Below are 27,945 nucleotides of genomic sequence, written 5' to 3' on the forward strand. Positions count from 1 at the left end.
TTATGTGTTTTTTGGTAATTATGTAATTTAATAGCCAATAGGTAACTTTTTTCGCATTAATGGGCGTATCCTGTGGGAATTTTTCACCGAATCATTGATCTTGAATATTCAACAATAACTCAGTAGTGCAGTACTAAAATGAGACGTGGACGAAAGAACAAAAATATGAATAGGTACACTGGTACATTTTTTTTTATTAGGTACCTGGCTAAATTATCTCGAAATCTCATTTTTTTTCCCCCTTGCTTATAAATACCTACACATCCTTTTCCCTTCTCTTATTTCGCAAATTTGGAAATTTCCCCTCCCACCTCCTCCCAGTTATTACCTCGAGTGAGAAAATAATTCCCTATTTTTTATTTTTCCGCAATCTCCAAAAAAAAGTGGTACCAAAAGCTCCCAAAAGTTGAAAAAAATTATTCATCAAAATTCTTTGTTTCTGTGTTAAAATTTTTCTAAATCTTCCCCTTTTCAAGAACAAACTTTCCTCAGCCCTTCAAACCATATTGGCCTTTCAGTAAGGAGACCCCTCCCCCCCAGGTGAAAAAATCAGAAACAATGAGAATAAATCAAAATTGGGGAAATTTTTTTGAAAATAACCTTTATGTCGCATCCACATTGGAATTATTCTACATAGGTCCCTTTTCAAGGAAAAACTTTCATTGGACCTTCAAATGATATTGGCTTTTGAAAATTTCAATTGTGAGGTAACGAATTCAATTTCGGTAAAATTTCCAAGTTGGAAAATTCTTTATTTTATTTTGTTGTGAGAAGCGGGGGCTATTTCTTTATTTTTAGGGCTAAAAATGTCATTTTCGAGGTAAAAATCGCCCATTTTCGAGGTATATGGGTTTCGAGTTAAGAGCCAAAAATTCCACTTATGAAATTGGACCCCACATTTCCGGTTTTTTTTTCAGAGGGTCAAAGTTTCCGTTTTTAAGGCTTATGACATTTTGGAGCCAATAATTTTCAATTCGGGCTGAGACTTTCGTTTATTTGGGTCCTGAATTAAGTGCCTATCATTTCTTGGACTACATATTCCTAATTTATTTTTAGGACCAAAATTTCCGTTTTTACGGAGACATTTTTATTTTAAAATTTTTCGGATGAAAATTTCCATTTCAAAGAGCTAAGTGTCTTAGGACTACTTTGTTCTAATTTTAGGACCAAAATTTCCATATTTGGAGTGAGATATTCTCATGTTGGAATTTTTGAAGTGAAAATTTCCATTTCAAGAGCTAGGTAAATGTCGTTTTCTGAGGCAGAAACTCCCATTTGTAAAGTCTGAAAATTCTCGTTTAGGTGGTACTGAAAATTTCCATTATGAGGCAACATTTTTATTTCACTAAAATTTCGATTTCTATGAGTAAAAATTCAAACATTTGAATTCAATTCATCATTTTCAGCACTGAAGAAGTCGTATTAGGGGAGGGGGGACTTGCGTTATTCTCAACTGATTCGTGCATTTTTCAGAGAAAAAACTTTTGGTCGCGAATCGAGACGAAGTTTTGGTTAGAAAGGGGGGGTGGTGGTATTTGGACAGCAAATAATGTGTTATGAAAAAAATAAAAAAATAAGCATCTTTTCAAGAAAAAAGTTCCCTCAGTCTCTCAAATGATATTGGTTTTCTAATATAAAGCCCTTTAAAAAATTTGAAAAGATCAACAAAAAAAAAAAAATGGAAAAATGAATCAGATTCCCGCCAAATTTGGAGAAAAATAAAAAAAGTGAAAAATTGATGCCTGTAGACATTTTTTTTAAAATTTCACATTCATATGCATGAATAATTCTAAATAAGCACCTTTTCAAGAAAAAAGTTCCTTTGGTCTCTCAAATGATATTGGTTCTCTACTAAAAATCCCGTACGGAAAAATACTATGGTTAACTGTATAGTATTTTCGCGACTATAGTTAACTATAGTAAACATGAATTTTTTTTCAATATTTTGGACATTTTATTGGCTTACAATGCCTGAAAACACACAATTTATCATTGCACTGATAAATTGTTCATTGTAAGCCAATAAATTGCCCAAAATATTGAAAAAAAAATTCATGTTTACTATAGTTAACTATAGTTCGCGAAAATACTATAGTTAACCATAGTATGTATTTTTCCGTACGGGATCCCCTCAAAAAAGTTGAAAAAATCAACAAAAAAACACGATTTTTTTTTCAAGAGGAACCTTTTTATGGGCAAAAAACCACTCTTGAGGTGTCCCTCCCAAAACCGACTCAAATGTGGATAAACTCGTTAAACAGATCGGGTATAACACACAACTCGATTTTTAGCTGCCCAATTTCATATTCACGCCTTCTGGAGCAAATTAAAAATTCTGGAGAAATTTAAAAATCGCGCTGGAGGCTCCAGGATGGCTGGAAATAGCGGAACTCAGCCTCCCGGGGGGGGGGGGGTGTTTTGGACAAAATACAGCGATTCGAGCAAATTTCAAAAAATTCCTCACAACCGGTAAAATTTTGATTTTTTTGGATTTCTTATTATGAAAAAAGCTGGTCAAAACCCCACTCTTGAGGTGTCCCACCCAAAACCGACTCAAATGTGGATAAACTCGTTAAACAAATCGAGTATAACACACAACTCGATTTTTAGTTGCCCAACTTCAAATTCACGCCTTCTGGAGCAAATTAAAAATTGTGGAGAAATTGAAAAGTTGCGCTGGAGGCTCCAGATCGGTGGGTAATGGCGGAATTCGGTTTCGGGAGGTTAGTTATGGACAAAATACAGGTCCTCGCAAACGGGAAACTTTTGATTTTTTGGGATTTTTTATTTGAAAAAAACTGGTCAAAAAATCACTCTTGAGGTGTCCCTTCTGAAACCGACTCAAATGTGGATAAACTTGTTAAACAGATCGAGTATTACACACATCTCGATTTTTAGCTGCCCAACTTCGAATTCACGCCTTCTGGAGCAGATTCAAAATTCTGAAGAAGTTGTAAAATAGCGCTGGAGGCTCCAGAATGGCTGGAAATGGCGAAATTTGGATTTGGGGGGTTAATATCAGTTTTAGGATTTACTATGAACATTTTTACTGATCAAGTACGTACTTACTTTTTTTTTAAAAAAAAAAAAAAAACCATAAATCACCAAATAGTCAATTTTGGATTTTCAAAAATTCGCCAAAAATCGAAAAATGAACTTGGGATGCTGAAAATTTGGATTTGAGGGTTTTAGAACATGCTCTTTCCAAAAATCGCGGTCCCGTTCAAATTGAAGGCGGATACCTTAAGAGCTTCCCTTGTCAGTTTGCAAATTTTTCAAAAAATAATTTCAAAAAGTTTTAGGTTTTTGTCAAAAAATCAAAAACTGAGCATTCTAGCAAAAAACCAATGACATTAGGTCGAAGTGTAAATTTAATTCTCTACAATTTTGGTCATTGGACGCTTTCTTTCGCCTCCAGATCAATTTTCATCAAAAGTTCATTCAAAATTTTTTGGTTTTTTGACAAGAATCAAAAACCAAGCATCCTAGAAAAAAATTTATGACTTTAGGTCGATTAGAAATTTAATTCTCTACAATTTTGGTGCTGTGTAATTTTTTCGTAGTGATGACTGACACATTCGCAATTTTTGAGGATGCAAGCTGACTTTTGCCCACCCCTGTATTAAAGCATCAAGTACCTTATCTTACGATTCCATTAGTTTAACTTCTTTTTGTTTTGCATGCCTGATATCAAAAACATAAATTTTATTCATTATCCTTACGTCAATATCCAACAAATTGAGTTCAACTTCCCGATAATTTTTAATAAAATCGAATTTTCAAAGCAAAAACATGCAGCAATGCAGCATTACTGGTGAAAAAAAAATGGTCCGTGAAAAAATGATCTGCGAAAAATTTTGAATCGGATCATAGATCACGAATCGTTATGGTATAATGATCCGGATCACGGATCACGAAAAATGATCCGGATCACAACACCCTGCTTTTCCACTCCTTTATGAAAACCTGGAATTTTCAAAAATGTCACTGGCATGTTCCAGGACGGCTTGAAACTACCCTCGGATGCTGAAACAAGAGTTGAGGTTGAATTTTTGCATCCAATGACAAATGGGTATCTTATTTTTTTTACCTCCTACGTGTTCGAAAAAATAAAAACTATACTGAAGATTAGATTCACTCGCAAGACAATCTCTTACCGATCCCACGCGAGATTGTTGAGTTATCACAACAACTGACTAATTTCGGGAAACCACTGCGGAAACAATAATACATATTATTCATACGGTTCAAAAAATAAAAATTTCATCTTGAATTGCGTTACTTCATACAAATTTACAAATCTTCAAACCAGTAAAATATCTCAATAGTGCTGATTGTTGCCAGTGGTGTATCGCTACGTACTCAGATAATGTGTTGTTTCGCTTCGTGGTTAATATTTCTTTTTCTTTTCTTGGACGTCTTTTGTTTATTAAATTCTTGTCTGCCAAATTGGTTTTTTCTGCGAGTGACATAATTTTTTTTTTTTGAAAGCTTATTGAGTCCAGCAATGGCCCGCCTAAATATTCATACGCTATTATTTGCTTCATTCTTCTTGATACAGGTAAATTGTTAACTAGTTAGCTTATTAATAAAATACTTAGATTTTTAAAAAATTAATTTATTCATTTCAATAACATCTCCATTTTCAGACTGTTGATTTTTCTATGTGTTTCTCGTATCCCAAAACTTTTCGTTGCCGTAGCGGAGAATATATACGTTCTAATTTGTTTTGTGATAGAGATATCGATTGTATTGACGGAAGTGATGAAGCATCTGGGTGTCACAGGGTAAATACTAATCACTTTTTTCCTAAAATAAAATAGACACCTACCTACCAATCTAGAAAAAATGTTTACTTCAGTGAGGTGCCGACCGTTGTTTTGCTAATCCATATTGGTACCTAAGGTCAGCGATTCGCTGGTTCCACGATGACGTATCAATTATTCATTTCATTATTATTCGTAGAATTAGGTATCCACGGATCTCTAGCAAAATGATTTTAATTTGCAACAAACTGAATTTTTCTTTCATGTTTTCAAGTCGAGTCATTCGAAATTCCTGGCCTCTGGTCATCTTACTTGAAACAGGGCTCCTTCCAAGATGACAAAAAAAAAATGAGTACCTACAAGTAGTATACCTACATACATACTTAAAGTAGACATTCTAATTGTTGTTTTCTTGAATTTTCTATATTTTACTAAAATAAGTAGGTAGAGCTGGTACAATTTCACAAAAAAAAAAAAAAAAAAACGAATTTGTTATAAAATTCTGAAGCACAAAGGTAGGTAGGTACCTAGGTATCGAAAATTTCACTTATTTTTTCGGAAAATTCGCAGTTTAAAAAAAAAACGATGTTTTTTCGACAACATCAACTCTGTTTCGATGCCAAAAAATTCAACAAATTATCGCAAGAGCACCATATAAGCTGAGTTCTTTCAATTGTGTCATCTTGGAACCATTGACCATGAATTATATGTTACTTAATCCTATACGTTAACCTCATTGTTAAATTCCAGTACGGTGATTGTGGCCCAAGAAGATTCACATGTGCCGATATTATCCGTTGCGTGAGTCCTAGTGTCCTGTGCGATAAAAATAGCGATTGCTTCGATGGATCCGATGAACTGAATTGTGGTAATGAATGATAAATTCGAAACAACAACTGGTTTTTTTTTTACTGTGCAGGAATACCTGTGCTAAAATTAAGGGCATGATTTATCATTACGACAGAATAGGTGAATCGCACGACAGAAAAGGTGGTCGAAACGACAGGCCCGACAAATGAAAGAATTGCCCGTCCAAAAAAGAAATTGAACGACAGAAAAAAAAATTGAACGACAATCATATATTTGCACGACAGATAAAAAATGTCCACGACAAATAAACAATTGAACGACAGTTAAATAAATTGAACGACAGTAGTATAAAGAAAAAATCACGACAGAAATATCTGTCAACACGACTATTTTTATTTTTATTTTAATCCATCAGCACGCCTATTTTTACCAAAAAAGTTGGAAATCAAATGAAATGGGGAAAAAAAATAGAAATTTTCATAAAATGATAGGTGGATAGTTTTCAAAAAGTGGTAAATTTTGTGTAGGTACACAGCAAATTTCTCAACGGTTTTAGCATGATTTTTTTTGGCCTATGTAGGCATCACCTCCCTCACATCTTACATTTGGTATGGTATTGATATTTGTAGTCCCCCTTTCATTGGTATACATTCGATTTTATACACCAAATGTCCTTGCACTTGTATGTCACACGCCATGTTCTTGGAAATGAATGTCATGAAGTGTCATGAACTTCATTTTTTTGTGGAAAAATTGACACATTCTCATTATCATAAAACACAAAGGTATATTATTGTGCAAACTGCCATCTCAATAAGTCCATAGGAAGCTCACATTTCACATTTGAAGATTGTCGCACAGTTTTTGAAATAATTTTAGAGCAATTTTTAATGATTTTTGCTAGCTTCCCAAACCAATATTTTATTCATCGCTTTTTCATGTATTTTCTGATATGAAATTATTCGTACATTGTTCTGTCGTTTAAAATTTTATTCTGTCGCTTAGACATACTTTTTTGGCGGGAGAAGTTGTCGTGATTAATAATTAAAAATAGTTGTGCTGACTTATTATTTTGTCGTTGAAAACCTGTCGTTGTAAAGACCTAAGTTGTCGCTACAATAGCTTTTATTGTCGTTTGCTGTTGTCGTTCGTACACCCTTTTCTGTCGTGCGATTATATATTTCCCTAAAATTAATACCTACTTAGACGATTTAGTGAAAAATTGATGAATTAAAGCCAAAATTTTGACCATTTTGCAGGTGATCAACTCGATGTAGGGAATTGTTCATTGTCTGATGGAAAGTTCCTATGCCATGATGGGAAAAGATGTCTTGATTTGAAGTACACTTGCGATGGAGCTGATAATTGTTTCGATGGTTCGGATGAAAATGAAAACTGCACAAACTACAGTAAATGAACTCATTCACTTTTCATAAGATATCATGTATCTTTTCAGCTTACCTACGAGTATGTTTATATTTTTCACGTTTGTGTTGCCGGCTCAATTTCAGAAAGCGTACCGAAGGAATGTCCTCACAGCTTTATTCATACCCCTGCTGGTCCTATATGCCCATGTACGACCGGCAATAATAACAAATCGAATTCATTATGTGAAAGTAAGTTGGATGGTATTCTTTCTTAAATTGGAAAATTTTTTTAAAAATAGCTCCCCACAGTCCCTACCTAGCTTAAGAAGGGGAAGTGAGTGAACGATTGATGATACGTTATATAAATGTGTTTCCTTTTGCAGGCTTACGGAACTGTACGGGGTCATATAGTTGTGAACATCATTGTCATTCGTTCGAACGCTCAAACTCATACTACACATACAACTATTGCTCTTGCTACGAAGGCTACCATGTAGATCCTAATAATGCTCGGCGATGCCGAGATAATAGTGAGTATACTATACATAGTATCAATGACTTTCCATAGAACAAAGGAGAAATATCGCTTGTGTACAGTCTATTATGATTCCGGGGTTGGGGATGAAAATACTCGAGAAGAAGTGCTTTGGGATTTCAGAAGTACATATTTTCCATGCCTCATATTCGTACATGGTCAAGTTTTTGGGAAAGGGGGTGAAAAAGGTGAAAAAAGTCAAATTAGAAACCAATCAATAGGAAATCAAAAATAGTAAAACATTAATAGTTATACGTAGGTATTTTCTATAGGAGACAAAAATCACAGTATGGTGGTACGTATGTACCTATGTAAATTGCAGTTAGTTAATAGACGCACTTGAGAAATTCTCACATCGAATTTGAATCAACCATTAAGTTATGTTTTCTTTAGATTACTTTCAAAATATCATTTTCTATACAACTGTAATAAATATAAAATCTCTAAACCTGACAACGAACCGAACATCCATCCTTACTAGTGGAGTCAATTGTACTGCTTTGGCTGCAGCTCAAGATCATGTTTATTACGCAACGTCTCAGTCGGGTAAAAATTATATATTAAAAATCCCCACTGATTCGCATCAAGCAAAAGGAGAAAAATTGATCGAAACTGGTAAGTATTTCTGGATATTGTTTTAGGTTTGTGATTAAAACTTTCATCAAGCAGTAGCTTTAGATACGTAGGTACCTATACCTATAAACAATAACGTTTACTTACCTATTTGAATACTGAGGTGGTTTTGTATATTGAACAGCGTGTACCTTATATTATGTACCTACCTACTTATGTAGATATTCTTCATTTATACCTAGATTCAATCGTTACATCAATCGCGGTTGATTACATTACTGGTAATATATACTACATAGCCAACGGATCACTATTCGTTTGTACAAATGATGGTACAATTTGTTCCACGCTCAAGTGTTGTGATGTGGGATATGTGGCACTGGCTCCTGCGTTTGGGTAAATAAGTAGATATAACTTTTCATTCATATTTAAATTTTTTATCATAGTGGTGGGGGTAAAATTGACAAAAGAAAACATTAAACCGCCACAGCTCCGGATAGAAGGGTTTATCACAAAAACTGTTTTTCCCAACCATTTGATGAAATTTTGTTGAAATTTCAAGTTTCAAAAATCTACTGGAGACTCCAGGAATGTTTAAAAAGTCGCTGGAGGCTCCAACGTGACTTGAAACTACCCGAAGTCGTCTTCAAAGAGTGCTAAAATTGGAGTGCAGAGTAAGTTTCCACTTCTCATCTCCATTTGATGAAATTTTGTAGTTTCAAAAATCTACTGGAGGCTCCAGTAATTTTCAAAAAGTCGCTAGAGACTCCAAAACGACTTTAAATCCACCTGCAGCCGACTTCGTAGCGTATTGAAATCAGTTTGCAGAATGAATTTTGTCTTTCCAACTCCATTTGGTGAAATTTTGTGGAAATTTCAAGTTTAAAAAATCTGCTGGGAGCTTCAGAACTACTCTAAACGGGCTGAAACAGTTTCCAACCGATTTGGCAGGTCGAAAATAGGATATATCTCAAATTTCAGCTTTCAAGGTTGATTTGGTGAAATTTTGATTTTTCTCCTCATTTTTGGCCTACATTTGATTTTCAAAAATTCACCAAAAATCGAAAAAGGCATTTTAGCACTTGAAATTTTGTCAGATGAATAATTTTTGCCCGCTCTTTCAATCCAAGGTTTAAAAAATGTCATGCAATGTCCTATGTTGGAACGCAAAATCTGTGATTTCGGCTGACTGACAATCAAAATGGCCGCCATTTTGTAAGTAGGGTCACTTTTTTTTAGGACAAGGGCTAGAAACTTTCCTTAGGAGTACCCCTTTAGGAAAAAAGTTGCCCCAGAGGATCAGCGTGGGAGAGGGTTGCAATAAATCATTATGCGGGCCCCTCGACTACAGCCAATCATCAAGCAGAGGGGGAGAGAGAAAGGTACAAGACAGGTGAGGGTAGGTAAGTAATTAGGTATCTTAAAATTTCCCTTACACAATAAATTGCACCCGTTTGTTTACATTACCAAAAAATGTGTTTTGTCATCATTGTTGTGGTCGCACTCCTTTACAGGAGATAGCGTATATTTCCATCTATACAGGGCAAAACGCGCATTTCAGGTTGCAAACATGCACCATGTGAATCATAGGCTAAACCTTACAAGTATAGCTGTAAACAATGCTGTTCACGTCTACTTTTCAGCTCGTTATGTCAATTTCTCAAGGAAGACTTTCGCGGATTTCAAAATCTCTAGTACCGTTGGAAAGGGGACTAAATTCTCTACAATTTTGAGCCATAAAATAATGGGGGTCTTCGAGATGGTTTAAAAGTTCTGCCACCTCAAAGTGCAAAGTGGACAGAACAATATGTTGAATTGGCTAAAAGTCAATTTCCTCAAGGAAGACTTCCGCGGATTTCAAAAAATTTAGTACCATTGGAAAGAGGACAAAATTCTCTACAATTTGGAACCATAAAATAATGGGGTCCTCGAGATGGTTTAAAAGTTCTGCCCCATCAAAGTGCAAAGTTGACAGAACAATAAGTTGAATTTTGCTACCTTTTTTAGTTTGTCAAGTCAATTTTCTCCAGGAAGACCTTTGAGGATTTCAAAAAATTTAGTACCATTGGAAAGAGGACAAAATTCTCTACAATTTGGAACCATAAAATAATGGGGTCCTCGAGATGGTTTAAAAGTCCTACCACCTCAAAGTGCAAAGTGGACAGAACAATATGTTAAATTGGCTACCTTTTTTGGCTCGTTAAGTCAATTTCCTCAAGGAAGACATTCACGGATTTCAAAAAATTTAGTACCATTGGAAAGAGGACAAAATTCTCTACAATTTATAGCCATAAAAAATAAGGTCCTCGAGATAGTTTGAAAGTTCTGACGTATCAAAGTGCAAACTGGACACTTTGACAGAACAAATCACCAGCTTGAAGCCTACAGAATGTAAGGGGAATCAAGATCCGCAACCACTTATACACTGTGTGACATCAGAGTGTTTTGCCCTATTAGCCGGTTTCTAGCTTATCTGATCGTTTCTTTCAGGGTCTTACAGGGAGAGTTGGCTAGTGAGTTTGTTGTTAACAGCTCCGATTGTTTCCTCCCTGTACTGTTCTTCCTCAGATTTTCCCCTGCACCACTAGCATAAAAATACTGTTTTCTAGTATTTTATGAGTTACATACTTTAGCTTTCTGTTTTTGATATCTTCAACTAAAACTTTCTGCTCCTCTCCTATTCTTGCTAATACTTCCTTGTTGGTAATGAAGTCCTTACATGAGATCTGTAGTAGGCTTTGCTGCTTTGATAGCACCACAACTCAAAAGCGGATACTTTCTTCTCACATTCTGCACTCATGGTCCATCTTTCACAGGAATACTTCAGAGTGGTCCATACATAGCATCGCATAATTCTCTTCCTCAGACCTACCCTCATCATTTGATTTCCCAGCACATTGGCAAGGTTGTTGAAAGCTGCTCTTGCCATTCCAATGTGTGATTTAATTTCTTTATTTGGGCTGGGCACTCACGTAGATAGCACTAGTGAGCTAGAAAATGTTTACATTTTTCAGACGGGGCTTTTCTTATTGGCGTTTATGAAAGCATTAATTTCAAGGGTTAACACTGAAAAAATAATTTGATGTACTTGTACATTATTTTTACGATTATTATTGCATAATATTTTCATTTCTAACTCGTAAATCCAACGTTTTGGTTAAATATGACTGATAAGAAAGGGTTAAGAAGAAAGTCCCGTCTGAACTCTAGAACAATGGACACACCCGCACAACAATTGTAGACATCGACATTTACATCGACTACGTTTTTTTCCAACATATGATGGAAAAGTGATCAATTAATTATTTAGTAGGAATCTTCTGTCCATACAAAAGCCAGGTAAATGAAAATTTTCGAAATTTTCTCATTATTTCTGATACCTCGACATGCCATCTTGACATGTAGATGTAAAATTCGATGCTCAAAATTTACATGTACAACTATGTCGACCAATTTTTCAGAATTAAAATTTCTGTTTCAGTGTTTAAAATTTTAGTAAACATTCAAAAATTATGATCTTGTTCAATGTGGAAAACAAATTTTTTAGGGAATTGATGAAATTATTCACTTTTCCGCAGTTTGGAGATGTAGATGATATGATGTTGATATTGTGGATGTATTTGTTGATGTCGAATTTCACATCAACATTAACATTGACATGTCGACATGAAAATGGATTAGTTTAGTACTCGAAGATAAAGTATTGCACCATCTTTGATATAAGGGATTTCTGTTTAACATTTTGACTATACAGACTTTTCGTCTGAACTTCTTCAGAAGTGGACTTTGCATCGATGCTGTTTTCAGCACTAGCAATAGCCTCATCAGAGGAAATAATTTTTGGGAAAAAAAATTAAAAATTTTTAAACTCATATTCTATAACTTAATGAAGCAGGAGGTCGACATAAATTTTGATGTGAATGTCGATCCATCCACATCCGTCACTTTTGGATGCCCCATGTCGATGTGAATTTCGACCCTATGTGGAGCCAATTGTCGACACAAATGTAGATCAACATCAGTCGACAATTACATCGACAATTAGCTCGACACAGGGTTGAAATTCACATCGACATGTGGCATCCAAAAGTGACGGATGTGGATGGGTCGACATTCACATCGAAATTAGCATGGTCATTGTTGTATGGGCACTAGCGTCCTCTACATGCGAAACCAGTCCGAATGATCTCTACCATCATTGTTTATCAGCGCTCCAAGGTATCTGAATTGGTTTACATTTTCAATTTCTTGTGTTCCGATGTTGATTTTGAGCTCTTTATCATCTCCTTTTGGAAATCTCACCATTTGGTCTTGCCTGCGTTTATTTACATTCTGTATTTTAATCCTGCACTGTTAATTTGGTCGATCGTCTTCTGTACCTGCGCTTCTGTCCCTGCAAGGATCACTTTGTCCTCTGCGTAGCTTATTTTTTTAAAGAAATTATTAAAAAATCTCAATTTTTGTCAAAATTGCCAAAAAAGTCCTGCTTTTTGCCAAAATTGTTGAAAAATACCTTTTTTGACTTTATCAAAAAAGTCCTAAATTTTTTTGCAGAAATGACCAAAAAACTTTATTGTAGGTAGTCAAAAATTCAAATTGAGGTCAGAGCAATATTCAGTTACAATTCTCACATTCTTTTCATTTTAAACACGTTTTCACAATGCTTGGTGAAAAAAAATCCTTCATAATGAAAATATCGCGATCAAGTCAAACTTACAAAAAGATACCAAGAGTAGACAAATTATCCAAAAATTGTTCAGAAGTCTAACTCAAAACCAGTAATTGCAGAAAATACACTTTTCGATTTCAATTTCAATTTTCAAAAACTTTAACAAAATCTTTTTCACAGCAAAATTTTATTGACCATTTCGGCTTAAAACAGAACGAAGTCCTTGTAACGTTTTTCCAGAATTGTTTTTGTGAAAATTGCCAAAAAAAAACCTCCAGCTTTTGGCCAAAATGTTCAAAAAATCCTGTTGCCAAAATTGGCGAAAAATTCTGGTTTTTGTCAAAATTGCCAAATTATAAGTACCTATTGCCAAATGCCAAAATTTATTTTTTTCGTAGTTTTCAAAAAAAAAAAAACTGTTTTTGCCAAAATAAATTAAAGGCAAAGACCTTTTTTTGATAAGTTCCAAAAAATTCTGTTTTTATGCCGAAATGGTCAATAAAATTTTGCTGTGAAAAAGATTTTGTTAAAATTTTTGAAAATTGAAATCGAAGGCCGAAATAAAGTTTTAGTATCTATTCATGAAAAAAGAAGTCAAGCATTTGTTTTTTTCAAAAATATCCCACTTTTAAATTGCTGGTCTGGTTTCTCTTGTATTTGCTTACACATACGTAGCTAGGTAAGTATATTTATGCCTGGTACCTAGGCACTTAGGCAGGTAGGCATGGTGATAACATATTTAATGAAAAAGCTTTTTTAGTAAAAGTAAAAATTTTAAACAGGTTGATGTTCTACACCGTGAAAGAACAGTACGATGGATCATACTATATTATGAAATCGAATATGGATGGCGAAGACGAGAGTATTCTCGTGGATGACATATTTAGTGATTCTAAGATTCTTATGGCAGTTGACGAGGTGAAAAAAATGGTTTTCTATTTAATGAAAAAAGATAATTTTCATAGCGATGAAAGCACTCTTGCACTTAAACCAGTAACATTTGATGGATATGGTGGAAATATACATATGCCTGTAAGTGTCTAGTGATGATGACAATACCTGTGTATATGTCGAATCATGTGAAAATATGAAATGTGTACCTATTCAATCTTGATCATTAAAATTTCACAGATACGTTCTACCACGTTGAGTCCAATAGTTTCTATCACCTTAATGGATAAAACTGTATTCTACACCAGGATAAATTATAACAAGTTATATTATAATAGGATCGAGAATTTCACCTACTCGAACAGCGACTCTGAAGCTTCCTACTATTTTCAAGAAAAAGATTCCAGAATATTGAAATATTTGTACGCGCACAACAAACTTTCTCAGAGTTTCCGTGAAGTAAGCTTTTTCAAATTTAGTCCAAATGATTCCTGTTCATATTACTCATCTCGATTTGCAGAACCCCTGCGCCACAACATCATGCCCTGAGTTATGCCTGCTTCGTCCGATCTCATCATCAAATTTTACTCTTACTTATTCCTGCCGCATGGAAAATCATATTATTTATGGAAATGATACTCCTACGACGAGCAAACATTCGACAACCAAGTCATATTCCAATTCTGAATCCTACTCATCACCCGAACGTTTGGAAAAAGGTACCTACTCATCTAATTCACTTTAGTGGTGTTGATCCGACAGGAAAAAATTCAAAAATCAATCGTATTCTAATCATGAATTTGCTTTTAGTGACTGAACGTTTTACAGCTGCCGAGTTACATAAAACTTCAAAGTCTCGTCAAGGTCATAACTTTTTTGCAATAGTTCTGATGCTTTTGATTATCGTGGCTGTTTTGGGTTTTGGAAGTTACTACTTGTGGTCTCACAATAGAAGTTTGCGTCAATATTATGGCTCCGTGAGTACTTGGAAATGGAGTAAACATAATGAACGAGTGGAAATAGTCGAGGAGACAGAATATTAGATAAACTTGAACCTTGCATGGATTAGTGTTATATTGTACTACTTTACCTAAGTAGGTAACTCGATTGGTTTTTATTTCGAAGGTAAATTTAATGTACCTATTGGAATATTAAATGCAATATTTACTACCCACAATCTACCTCCTGACTTTTTACGTTTCACTTCACAGCGGTCAACTCAAAAAAATTTTTGGAATGGTTTTTCATCAAAAGTAAGATTCTGGGCGAGTTTCGTCAAAATTGGAGAAAGTTCCGATTTCACTATCTTATCTTGAAAGACTCTTTACGTTATGCTCTTACGTGCATATGACACTTGTCCAAAAATGTCACTGGCGGCTACAGGAAGGTTTTAAACCACTCTCAATCAATTTGGCGGCTCAACTTCAGCTTTCCAGGTCAATTTGGGGAAATTCTATTCTTCATTTGTCAAGTGGTCACTTTAAGACATATTTAGGTGGCCACATTTGGCATTTTTTCAAATTCAAAGAAGGCACATGCGATCTTAAAAAATGAAATCTCACGCCTAGTAATGGTCAAATTTTAAAAAGTACATCGGTACCTAAGTTGCTCAACCGACGTGAGTTTCATCAATGGGTGGATTTATCCAAGAAAAAACCAAGTTGGCCATTTGAGCACCTTTAACTTACCCTAAAATTCAAGACGAGCTAGTTCGAAATTAAATTTCCGAACAACTTTAAAAATGTAGGTAAATTCTGTAAAAAAAATAGAAAAATAAAATTTTTAAAAATGACATTCTACGAATGGGTGGGATTTTTCGTTAATGTATTGGCTTATGTGTCTCGACGTAAAAATGATTGCGCTTTTGGGCGATTTCGAAGTTTCCAGCATGTGTTTTATTTTCTGCAGAAATTCACATTGCTACTCGAAGCTTCAAAATAGCCATATAAGACTGGCCAAGTTTAGTGGTTTTATTTTTTCTAGAATTACAGCAATTTGAAATTTCCAAAAGCTCGGTAAAGACTCCAAAATGACCTTTTACTGAAAGTTTTCGAAATGGAAAGTTGGATTAAACAACTCGTAACTATTCGTGCTTTTTTGCTTTGTTCCAATAATAAAAATTACTGAAAAAAATAGAAAAATCGTCATCAGTGTTACGTTGAGTTTTGTGAATTTTCAAAAGTTTATATTAAAAATCCCAATATAAATCTTACCTATACTGTTGTAAGGTTTGGTTGTAAGAGTTTCGGGACATGTCAGGACATGTTCCGTTGTTTCGATCCGAATCGAGGATTGCTGTTTTGCGTAAATCGAACTGTATTCTGTGTTTAGGAGTAACTAACGGAAATATGTACATCATACATGTAACAATATGTGTATGACATATGTATTATCTACTTCCACTTCCACTTACTTCCGTTCGATGGGACGACTGCAATGTATTTTAAATTAAATTACGTCAGTTGAAATGAATAACAATGATAAAACTTCTTCGCCAAACTGATAACTACATGAATTCAAATATCTTGAAAGGGACTTAAATAATTGTGAATTGTGCAACGAGCAATTGCTTAGTAGTTTTCGATTAACATCCATTGTTTTTTAAATCAAGTGAGGACATTTTATATGTGTCTATGAATTAGGTACCTCCTACCTACGTGAATTAAACATTAGTATGTACCTATTCAAAATGATCTCAAGGATTTACACGTTTGGTGCTGTTTTAATCATTATTATCGGCGTAGCTCGCGGAATCGCCCAAGCAGAGGAATCCACTAAAAGTAAGTTATGAATTTCAACTTATTACGGATATGATAAGCCACAATTGCACTATAATTTGCATTTAGAAGGAACGCTAGCGTTTTACTAATGGATAGGGAGTTGCTTGCTTTTCTACACTAGCAATATGCTTGTATTTATCTGCTTACATTTATGTACCTAGCAATCTAATCCTAGCAAAATGTTAGCAGATCTCTAGTCTCTCTCATCTGGCTTTTACTTTGCAATCCAACAATAGAAAAACATCAGCTGATTGTCCTCACTTTTCAGCTAGCTTTCTGCATGGAATTAGATTCTAGCAAAATGCGAGCAAGTATCTCACATTTTTTATCTAGCACGTTTTTCACTAGCATTTCCTTCATAGCCCACTCATGCAAGTACAGAAAAACTTCAGTGAAGCTCTTTCACCCATTCTTTTAAAAAATACTTGAATATTTTCATTTTTAAAATGGAATTTTAAAATATTTGAAGGACAGTTTTCCAAAAAGCAATAAGTCAAAAATTATGATTTCGAGATAAATGATGTTTTTAGTGCCCATTCTAAGGTGTGATGCACTTGGAGTATGCCACCTATCCTGCATGTTGTATTGGATCTACCTCAACATGTACCTCTTGGTTTCATTGGTATAACTCAAGTTTGCAGCTCTTCTGCGGCAGAAAAAGTAAATTGACTTATATCGCCTTTTGGAAAGATTTCTCATGTTTTCACTTATATGATAGAACCAGTGTTGCAAATCGATGTACATAAGTCAACTCCAATCCACATACAAAAGTATATGTCCAAAAAAAATTATACAAGGCACGGTAGAAAAGTGAAGATCCCTATTTTTTTCTCAATGGAGAAATCAGATAAAGTAAAAAAACTAATATATTTTCAGAAACTGCATTCTTTCAGCTACTTTTTGACGTAATTACTTGAGCGATTAACACATTTTGTCACATCTTGACGAGTTTTAAAATAACTTCTACTAAAAATTTCCGTCCAAACTCATTAGGAACATATTTTTTATCCTACTAGTAGAATAAAACGCTACTTTATTCACTCTCGCTAGTCGCTCGAGTGATCAAATACGCGTTTTCTTCACACGTTTGGATAAAATATGTTATTCAACTAGTCAAATAAAGTGATTTTCGGCGATTTTTAATTACTTCCCTCGCTTTGCTCGGGAAATAAACCTCAAAAATCGTCAAAAATCACTTTATTTTACTAGTAGGATAAAATACCATTAATATTGCTATTTTTCCCTGCAATGTAGGGAATAAGTGCAAATAACGCGTCTAATTCACCAGTTAATCACCCTCCAAATTAGATACAGTGATTTTTACATTTTTTCTGACCATTTTAGCACAAGTGCATCTGCCAGCCCAAAGAGACAGGCACCTTTTTGTCTTTCAACTTTATGACCCTTTCACGGACCAAAGACCAGCACTTATACTCATACCTCTGGGTCAACTGTGGATGAATGTCAGTTGGGGGTTTGTTGTCAAATTTCAAAAATTGGGTGATACCGCGAACTACTTTGTGGATGCTAATTTTTTGGAGGAGGTATATTTTAAAAACTCTTGTCAAGATGTGACTAAATGCGTTAATCGCCCAAGTAATTACGTCAAAAAATAGCTGAAAGAGTGTAGGTTCTGAAAATAAATTAGTTTTTTACTTTATCTAATTTCTTCATTTTTTTTTTTTTTTTTTTGACATGTTTATTAATATTACAATCTTAAGATACTTCTGAAATAAGTAATACATTTAACTTTAATTTTATTTAGTAACATGTGCCGATTTGTTCCAGTGAACCACCCTGCTATATACATAACATGTTATATTACATCACTAGGTCATGAGGCTTTTGACGTTTAAGACGCCTAACCATCATACTAGTATCTATTACTTGAAAAGCTTCTGGGTTGATGTGCCCATGAAGTCGCTCCTCATGCTTTGTTGCATATTCTCAAACAACTTCATGCACCCACTTTATTTCAAGATCTTTATGTAGTGCTTCGTTGGTCTGAAACCATCTTCCCTATTGACAAAAATTATGCGATAGCATGCTAAAACGCATGCTTTTATGCATAGCACAAGCATGCGTGAATTTGGACTTTTTTCAAAAAAAGCATGCGATTCTGCCTGCGATTATCATGCATAAAAGCAACCTTATAGCATGTCGAGTGAAATAAAAATTGTAAAAAATTTTTTGCCCTGGGTGGGAATTGGACCCGGGACCCGCAACATTGATTTATCCGCGTTGCCTAACCCACTCAGCCACTTCGCTATTGATTTATCCGCGTTGCCTAACCCACTCAGCCACTTCGCTGCTTGCAAAGAGCGGAGTTTATCCCCATAAACGTTTGCACTTTTTGGACTTGAGAAAAATTTATTAAGTTTACAACGCAGAAGCATTTATGTGGAAATAACTCTTCACTTCGCAAGCGGTGAAGTGGCCGAGTGGGTTAGGTAACGCGGAAAGTCGGAAACCATAGGTCCCAGGTTTGATTCCCACCCAGGGCAGAAATTTTTTACAATTTTTTTCAATTTTCCTGTTATTTTACATGCTGTAACATTACTTTTACGCATGCTATTCGCAGGCTGAATTAGCTGAATTGCATGCGTTTTTTTGGACTTTCACGCATTACGCATCTACACGCCTGTTTTTATGCATAATTTTGTCAATAGGGTTGCACCCGTGATTGTTTGCAGAGTTTTGTTTTGAACTGTTTGAATGATTTTTCGATTTGATGGTTTGGCACATCCCCATAACTGTTGATTTCTTCATTGAGAAAAAAATAGGGATCTTTACTTCTCAACCGCGCCTTGTATTATAAAGAGTAGGTACATGCACAAAAGAGCACAAACGAAGCACAAATGATTGACATCGTTTTCACCCCCCCCCCCCCAACGCAAAGTGGTTCATTTTCATTTCCCCAGGCTGACCCATGACAATTTTTTCAAAATTGGGGAAGGGGGAGCCCAAAAAAAGAGTACGTGCCCAAAAGAGCACAAACGATTGACACCACTTTCATCCCCCTGATGCAAAGTGGTCGATTTCATCGATTTTCATTTCCCCGAGTCGACCAAAACTTTTTTTTTAAATTGAAGGGCGGGGGGAGCACAAAAAAAGAGTAAGTGCACAAAAGAACACAAACGAAGCACAAACCATTGACACCTCTTTCACCCTCCTACCTGAAAATGGTCGTTCTGGGGAAATGGACCTATTTTATTCGGAAAAATTGGTATCATTGTTTTCTCATATTAGTGGGCAAATTTTCAGTCAACACCCTCCTCCCCTCCCAAGAACAAAAAACTCCATTTTCCCCCTTGTCAGATAGATTTATTTTTGCAAAAGTAAATAAAATTTAAAAAAAAATTGTACAACTCGCATTCAAGTATCCAAACCTGAGAGAAGAACAAGGAGGAGAAAGAATCTTTGTGGAAGTGAGGAGTAAAATTTTGAGGGGCCCCATTCGGTGCATCCACCAGGGATCTTCAACCGACCCAGTCCGCGCCTGTTGAAAAATCAAAATAATTTTGAAATTATTAAGAAAATTTTTCAATGAGAGGCTTGTATTTGGCGTAGTGTTTCTTCTCAATGGTCCAAAAATGTAACTTCCTCTTACGTTTAAATTGTTGTATGTAGCTATTAATGTCATCATCTTCACGAAAGTACGCACGAGTACATTATTACGATGAATTTTCAACAGATAACGAAGCCAAACGCAATACCTCCAGCGCAACACAACAGCAAAAATTTATTGCGCAACCTGGAAATGAGAAAATTACAGGTAGAGATTCGAGTCATCAATCTCATCTCACTGCGACCAAAATTTCAGAGAAAGTTGTCATTGATTCTATACATGTCGTCGAAGAGTTGACAGTACAACAAGTAAATATTTCCTGTCTTGTCAGAGGATACCCAACCCCTACAATTTTTTGGTCGAAAAAAGTAAGTTTGAATGTTCGATTCTTTGACGCATGTAAACGAATTAATTGGGAAGTTGGTAGGTAGGTATCTTTATTTTAATTAAATTTTAATGTTTTTTCTAGAGTTTTGTAGGCGGCACTGAACGAAGCTTGAATTCAAAATCGGCGAATTATTTAATTTTTAACGCTACTTATGCTGATTCCGGGATCTACACTTGCAAAGCAGATAATGGTATAACATCTGATTCGAAATCAACTGATGTTATAGTCTTGCAATTGCAGGGTAGGTTTGCCTAAAGGATTACCTACTTACTTATCACTATTAGCATGAGAAAAAAATTTTCAATTAAAATTGATAGATTTTGATGAAGATCTTGATACCTAAATAATAATAAGTACACAGCTGTACTTTAAAGGAAGGTATCCCAATTCCCAACTCGCACAAAAATGCTTGGACAGGACAAACCTGGATCAAAAGAGCATACAAAAATATACTTATCATCAGTCAAATTATTTTAGCTGATAAAGAAATTTTTTTCATTTTTGGTGAATTTTGAAGTTTTTAAAAATCTTTCAACAAATGAGACAAAATTAAAATCTCACCAAACTGAACTGGATAGCTTAAATGAAGTTTGGAATACCTACATCCTACTTTTGACCACCTACCTGAATCGATTGGAAACGGTTTCGAACCGTTTTGAGAAGTCCTGATGTCTCCATCAGATTTTTAAAGTCGAAATTCACTCTGCATCTTAGTTTTAACATACGGAGTCGACTAGAAGTTGTTTCAAGTCGTTTTCGAGCCACTGGCAAGTTTTTGAGTATCCAGTTTTCCAAAAAAAAAAAAAAAAAATGCCATAAAATCTGACGAAATTGATTTCGGAACAACGATTAACGACTTCCTCAATTATGAATTTCTACTCATTAAGTAGGTACCTTATTATGTTATCACTATACGTAATAAATATTAATTTATTTACAGTTGGAGAAAATATTCGCGGTAATCCGTAATGATGGTGGAATAGAGATGAATATTTTACCTATTTTAAAATTCAAATCGTAAAATAATTTTACTCGTAGTATAAATATTTTGTAGAGAAACGAAAAAATTATTTTGTAACCCAAATAGAACTAAATTTATGACACGGAGACCAATGAGTGTTTTTCAACACGTACTATGCATTATTCAAATTAAGCATCCTTTAGTTATGGGTAATTTAAAAATTGTTAATCGTAGTAGTAGGTAGGAAGAGGACCAAGGGACAGTACAATTTCTCCCTGAAAATCAAATATTACATTTCATAGTGCAACTTTTGCAGTTTTTATCACGTAGAATTTACTGTCAATTTAATCTTGGTGATTTGTTTTCACTCTTGGCCATTTCAAAGTCCACCACGTGACGAAAATTCCCTTCCTGTGGTGACTTATCTCCTACTGCATTTTATATAATAGCTCCATGATATTTTTGGTTAAGTATAGTTATCTCTCCCATTATCTATTTCTTTTCAAATCCGTGTAAACTTCAACAAAAAGCAATTAAATGATAAGGACAAACTTTAGTTCTCACACAGTTTTAAATAGGTAGGTACCCACTTCGCCTATTTGTTTACTTTAGCTCTCGTTATAATTAATATTGTTAATTAATGTAAGTACAGATATCGTTAAGTTTGACCATTTATTTATCTCTCAGAAATAGTTGCATTGATTTAACATTTATTGTGTCTCAGTTCAGTTCTGTTTAGAATTTCTTGAACTTGAGTCTATCACCTAAGATGCATTCGAATGTCTCAGTTGAACTGAAACCGAGTTATAGACTTGTCGATTCAATGCTCGTGCGCGTTCGTTTTGTTTGTTTATTCATTTTTTATGATGTATAATTCATAATTTTAAGAAACAGTAAAATAATTGAATCAGAGAATGGCTCGTGTGATTATTTATAAATTATTGTTTTTCGTTTTTTATCCCATAGTTCAGGTAAATTTTCTATTTTCAGTTCAAATATTTTACACTAAATAAAATACAAAATATAAATATTTAAATTCGTGTGAGTGCATTTTTCAGACAGCTACAAACACTTCGAGTACTACAGAGGCTCCCAACAATGACGACAAATATAGAACTTTTCGTTGCCAAAATGGAAAGTACATAAATTACGAATTGTATTGTAATGGAGATATGGACTGCCCAGATAGAAGTGACGAAGGCATAGGATGTTACTGGGTAAGTGATGCCTATTTTTTTGGATAAAATACTTACAAAAAAAAATAAATATTAGCCTTAACGTCATTTTGAAATTCTAGCGCGGTGGTTGTGGCAAAAGAAGATTCACATGTTTTAACGCAGTCCAATGTGTAATGCCCAGCGACCTATGTGATAAACAGAACCAGTGCAATGATGGATCCGATGAATGGAATTGTGGTAATGTGTACAACAAAGCAGCGATATGCATTAAAAAAATTATTTTTCAATATAAATACCTACCTACTTGTCCAAAAATATCTTCTGCATTACGTTTTGAAGACAAATTGATGCTCAAATGCTGCTGAAAATTTTTCAGGAGATCAGCTGAATACAGAAAATTGCTCCCTGAGTGATGGAAAATTCTTGTGTCACGATAAAAAAAGATGTCTCGATCTGGAAAACACTTGCGATGGATATTTCAACTGTTTCGATGACTCGGATGAAAACAGCAACTGTACAAAATATGGTATTTTTTTTTTTTTTTTTTTAAATCTCATCAAGTGCCATATTTTCCCAAATTATTGTGAAGTTTTTAATCATAACGCACCGTTTCGATTGCAGACAGTGTGGCTCAAGAATGTCCATCTACTTATATTTCCACTCCTGAAGGTCCTATATGCCCTTGTAATTACAGTAATGGTAAATTAAAGGAAATATGTGCAGGTAATTTGGAATTAAATTTTGAGATTTTTTTAATGATTCGGAATTACCCGAGCGAGAATTATTTATCTTTAGTTTTCCCTTCCTTTAGGTATTCAAAATTGTACCGGGGCATCTCCATGCGATCAAAATTGTCATATGTTCAAAGGTAAAAAATACTGCTCATGCTTTGAAGATTATCATCCTGTTCCTAATAGTAATGGTCATAAATGTCAAAGTAATGGTAAGTTGAATATTTCTGATTTGAGAGATTAGGTTTGTAAAAAAAAAAAAAAAAAAAAAAAGAAATTCACCAGGATTGCAAAATTTACCATGTGCAATCACAATCTTTTTTAATCCAATCATTAATAATTACTGAAACTATTCGTTTCTCGATTTTTGGGATATTTTTGAGATTTTACATAAAATCTTATTTTTTTAGATGAAAAAAATCAAAAATTTATCAAGTGAACGTAAAATGCTGAAATTTGGATTATATTCTATTTTAGACATTTTGAGTTTACTGGTGATGGTTTCTAGTCATTATAAGGCTTCCAGCGGATTTTCAGATTCTCCAATTTTCGAAGAAATTCTATAAACATGTTCAAAATGAAATTCTGTGAATTTATATCTACTGTCTGTGTTTCAAAATCAATTTGTGCTGATTTAAATCTAACATTTTCTCCAGCAATAATTTTTGAAAAAAAAGAATGAAAAACTCTGCGAATGAGTACCTAAATAAATACTTAAAGCTTGAATTCGTTTGTACCCTACCTTGGACCTTCCGAACGAAATTATGATAGTTTTAAGATGCTTACAATTAGATGGAGCCCTCAGCAGATACTTATGTTCTCCAGTTTTTGAAAAAATGTAGTAAAAAATAAGGGTCAAGATGGAACTTATTACCAGTCTATAAACTCAAATTTATAGGACAATGTTTTAATTTTGTTTAGAATTACTCGAAAATATAATTCTATACTCGACTATAACCAGAATAAAATCTTTGAATTTGACCACAAATCGAACATCTACCCTGACAAGTGGAGTCAACTGTACAGCTTTGGCTGCAGCTCATGATCATGTTTATTATGCAACGTCGCAGCAGGGGATCAAAAATTACATTTTGAAAATTCCAATCAATTCTAACCTAGGAAGAGGAGAAAAGTTGTTTGAACAAGGTAAGCGTTTCTGAATCTTTTTTTTGCCCTTTTAATCCATTCTTCATTCTTCAGATGGCAAAAATACAAAATTTGTTTTGCTGAAGAATAATACATAGGTAATTATACGTCTTAGATAAACTGTAGACTTTTTTTGTTTTTTGGTTTAGATTCGGTTGTTACGTCCATCTCAGTGGACTATATTACCAATAACATATATTTCATTGCGAACGAATCGCTATTTGTATGCACAAATAATAGTGGTCGAATTTGCTCTAGACTCAAATGTTGTGGAATTGGATCTGTTGTGTTGGCTCCCAAATTTGGGTATTTTTATCATTATTACTAAATACATATTCTAGTTAGGTACCTACTTGCTCATAAATTTGAAATGCACGAATAAAGAAAAATATCCTACTTGTTGCAAACAGGGTTATGTTCTATACAATGAAAACATATCCTTCAGAAGGGCAAGGTTCTCAGTACCACGTCATGAAATCTAATATGGATGGTGAAGACGAGGGTATTTTCGTAGATGACATATTTAGTGATCTTAAGATGACTTTAATAGTCAATGAACGAATGAAAAAAGTTCTGTGTTTAGTTCAACCTGGAAATTATTTCACTCACGTTACCTTCGAATGTACGACGTTGGATGGATCTGAAAAAGAAGTAAGTATCGCTAAAATCGTGAAAAGTTATAATAATAATAATAATAATAATAATAAAAACAAAGAAATGTCTAATTTCAAATGTCTACTTACATAATTAAAATTTGCAATTTGTAGACTCGGAATCTACACTGGGGCCAGATTCTTTCCATTTCAGCCTTAAATGAGAAATTATTCTTCAGTGAGAAAAACAGCAATCTTATATATTCCGTCAACAATTCCGTCAACATGTCTGACTCTGCTGGAACAGTTTACTTTCGTGACCTGATCTCGAAGAAATTGAATTTATTACATGCTCACAATAAACGCTTCCATCGTTTTAATGAGGTAAACTATTTTCAATTTTTCTATATTCCAAATTAAATTCTTGTATGTAATTTGGATTTATATCCCTAGGTACCTATTTATGAATAATAATCATATGTACCTATTTACAGAATCCCTGTGCTACAGCTTCGTGTCCTGGTCTATGTCTACTTCGTCCAACATCCTTCACAGATTCCAGTTTAAATTACACCTGCATCTTGGACAGTTCGAGGTTTTCTAATGAGAATCATCCTACGAACGAAAATAATTCTAAATTAGACTTGGATAGTTTTTTAACCAAAATGTTGATACTTTTGCTCATTGTGACCATTGTGGGCTGTGGTGTTTTCCTTTGTCATCATAAATGTAACTTGCGTCGATATTACAGTATGTTGAGTATTTGGAAATCAAGTCCTGAAGAACAAGTGGAGATGGTTCAACAAAAGAAATAGTCTAGTCTGAATAATAGGTACCTTTTACGTTTTTTTTTTTTTTTTAAATTTTTTATTGCCAATTAACGATAAACTTATTTTATATGATGTCAAAATGCGCTGTGAAATATAGTTAATTAAGTTGATGAGTTTTTCTTTTTACGTTTGTAATTTTGTTACTTTTAGTAGATAAGAGGACATTATTTGACCACTCATGTACAATTTTGGATGCAGGTTCATTTTCTGATTTTTCAAATGAATTTTCAAAAACCAACTTGAAAAATATATGTAGTTAGTTGAATGAATGATCAATTTTTTAAAAATAAATCCTCATCCGAAACAATTTTTGAATTTATGTAGAGTTTCTACTCAATGTTAATTTTTTTTCAACAAATTAAAACAGCATAAGTACCTCCCTACCTACCTACCTACTTACCTATATAGAAGTTTTCAAAAATAGAAGGGAGTTTAATCTGAAAAGTGAAAATGCATTTTTGTTCGTTTCTTAATCTGAATTCTATGGAAAAATAGAAACTGATTAAACAAGGGCTACATTAAATCGAGGTTTTGCTTTTTTTATGCTTAGACTCCTCAAATTTTTATATTCTATGAGAAAATAACTTTCTTTTTGTCAAGTTTCCATTTTAGATCCTCAAAAATTGCAGAGGAGAAGGCACAATTATGGACCCCCCCCCCATGGTTTAGTGTACAACCACTAGCGCTATGGTCATGCTGGGTACTAAAAATTATACTAGTAAGTAGTGTAGTATCGATGGTCCATGTACTTTTCAGATCCATGCATACTTGGGTGTCTCTCATCAGCAATTGTTTTTTTTTGCGCATTATTTTCTTGCCAATGGAAAATTTTACAAGTTTTTCATTCAGTAATTCATCAACTTCAAATAAAGTTTGGAAAAAAAATTATTAGCGAAGTAAGTAGCTTATAATGTGTACTTTCAAAATATACTTTCATATTTGTCTGTACTTCAACTGATTTTCATAATTTTTTTCATTTTTCATAAACTGAGCCAATTTTTTGCATGGGTATAAAATATGGGCCCCTAAATTTTTTTACCTAATTCTGATTCAATATTTTTTAGAATGTCGAGAAAAGTGTTACTAACAAAGAAGACAAGTCCAAAGTGTCGAAAATGGAACCATGATTTTTTCATTTTTCATAAACTTGGCCAATTTTTTGCATGGGTATAAATATGGACCCCTAAATTTTTTTTCATCCAATTTTGATTCAATGGTTTTTAGAATACTGAGAAAAGTGTTATTAATAAAGAAGACAAGTCCAAAGCATCGAAAAACATCTTTAAATAAATTTTTGTTCAATTTTCTGAAATTTTTATTCATTTTTTGAGGGAGGTCCATATTTGTACCATTTTATGTCACTTTTCTAACTTTCAAATTTCTCTGTGAGTTTTCAACAAAAAAAATAATTTTTTTTACACAATATACTAGAGCAATACCACCTATAGTAAAAGGCCTGAGCGCTGTTTTGTGACGTCATCACTAGTGGGGTATATACTCACGTATCACATATCTTAATACACTATAGAAATGAATGAAAAATGCACTCAAACAAATTAAATCTGGTGAAAATTTCATTTTTCATATTTTATTTACATGAATAATGAATTTATGATCACGTAGGAATGATTTAAATGAAAAAATTAGGTTATAAACAACACTGTTTTTCAACATCTAAGATGAAACTTATACATAAACTTGACAAAATTATACCTTCTGGCGGATATTATAACACTCACTGGTGAAATAGAATGAAATAATCGTCAAAGATTCGTTAATTTGTCAAAATCACACAAAAATTAAATGATATCAACTCTATTCCGAAGTATGTATTCCATTTCCATCTCAACTACAGGTAAAAAAAAAGAAAAACCACACATGACAGGGGTAACTGTTCAGTTTCTTCATCAGCAATGTGATTGATAACCAACTTTTGAGTGATAAATTAATGACTAGAACACTTTCAGCTAATTGGTTTCAGTTTAGAGATGTTGATGGTTTCTTCATCTTGATTAGATTATCCATTGTACTTTGTAGTTGGATTGGATGGTTGTACTCAATATGCAGATTTAAAACGCATTGTAGATTTTGATTTTATGGTTCACATCTATTCATTTCACTATGACATTTGACATTATTCCAGTAAAGAGTAAAACACA

The 27,945-nt window shown here is 34.0% G+C and overlaps 2 protein-coding genes across 3 annotated transcripts; both read left to right on the plus strand.

Moving 5' to 3' along the window:
- The first annotated feature begins 4,231 nt into the window (after window positions 1-4,231).
- LOC135838848 (very low-density lipoprotein receptor-like) lies at window positions 4,232-22,223 on the plus strand. 2 transcript variants are annotated; one of them, XM_065354642.1, is made up of 15 exons: window positions 4,232-4,561; window positions 4,650-4,787; window positions 5,517-5,634; window positions 6,836-6,985; window positions 7,088-7,192; window positions 7,327-7,473; window positions 7,751-7,815; window positions 8,080-8,093; window positions 13,503-13,752; window positions 13,852-14,070; window positions 14,132-14,330; window positions 14,422-16,391; window positions 20,086-20,327; window positions 20,429-20,588; window positions 21,288-22,223. In XM_065354642.1, exons 1-12 carry the CDS (start codon window positions 4,508-4,510, stop codon window positions 14,652-14,654), a joined length of 1,692 nt encoding a protein of 563 aa, XP_065210714.1. In that variant the 5' UTR covers window positions 4,232-4,507; the 3' UTR covers window positions 14,655-16,391; window positions 20,086-20,327; window positions 20,429-20,588; window positions 21,288-22,223. The 2 variants fall into 2 exon arrangements, with proteins under 2 accessions (XP_065210714.1, XP_065210713.1); XM_065354641.1 differs by lacking the exon at window positions 7,751-7,815 and adding an exon at window positions 8,294-8,447 and having other exon boundaries at window positions 4,234-4,561; window positions 7,872-8,093.
- A 62-nt stretch (window positions 22,224-22,285) lies between these two features.
- Window positions 22,286-25,896, plus strand: LOC135838861 (vitellogenin receptor-like). Its single transcript, XM_065354661.1, has 10 exons — window positions 22,286-22,525; window positions 22,606-22,723; window positions 22,863-23,012; window positions 23,108-23,209; window positions 23,298-23,429; window positions 24,139-24,363; window positions 24,513-24,669; window positions 24,774-25,014; window positions 25,131-25,340; window positions 25,451-25,896. Exons 1-10 carry the CDS (start codon window positions 22,481-22,483, stop codon window positions 25,769-25,771), a joined length of 1,701 nt encoding a protein of 566 aa, XP_065210733.1. The 5' UTR covers window positions 22,286-22,480; the 3' UTR covers window positions 25,772-25,896.
- Window positions 25,897-27,945: the final 2,049 nt, after the last annotated feature.

This window comes from Planococcus citri, chromosome 3 (assembly GCF_950023065.1).
Source record: "Planococcus citri chromosome 3, ihPlaCitr1.1, whole genome shotgun sequence".
Taxonomy (NCBI): Eukaryota; Metazoa; Arthropoda; class Insecta; order Hemiptera; family Pseudococcidae; genus Planococcus; species Planococcus citri.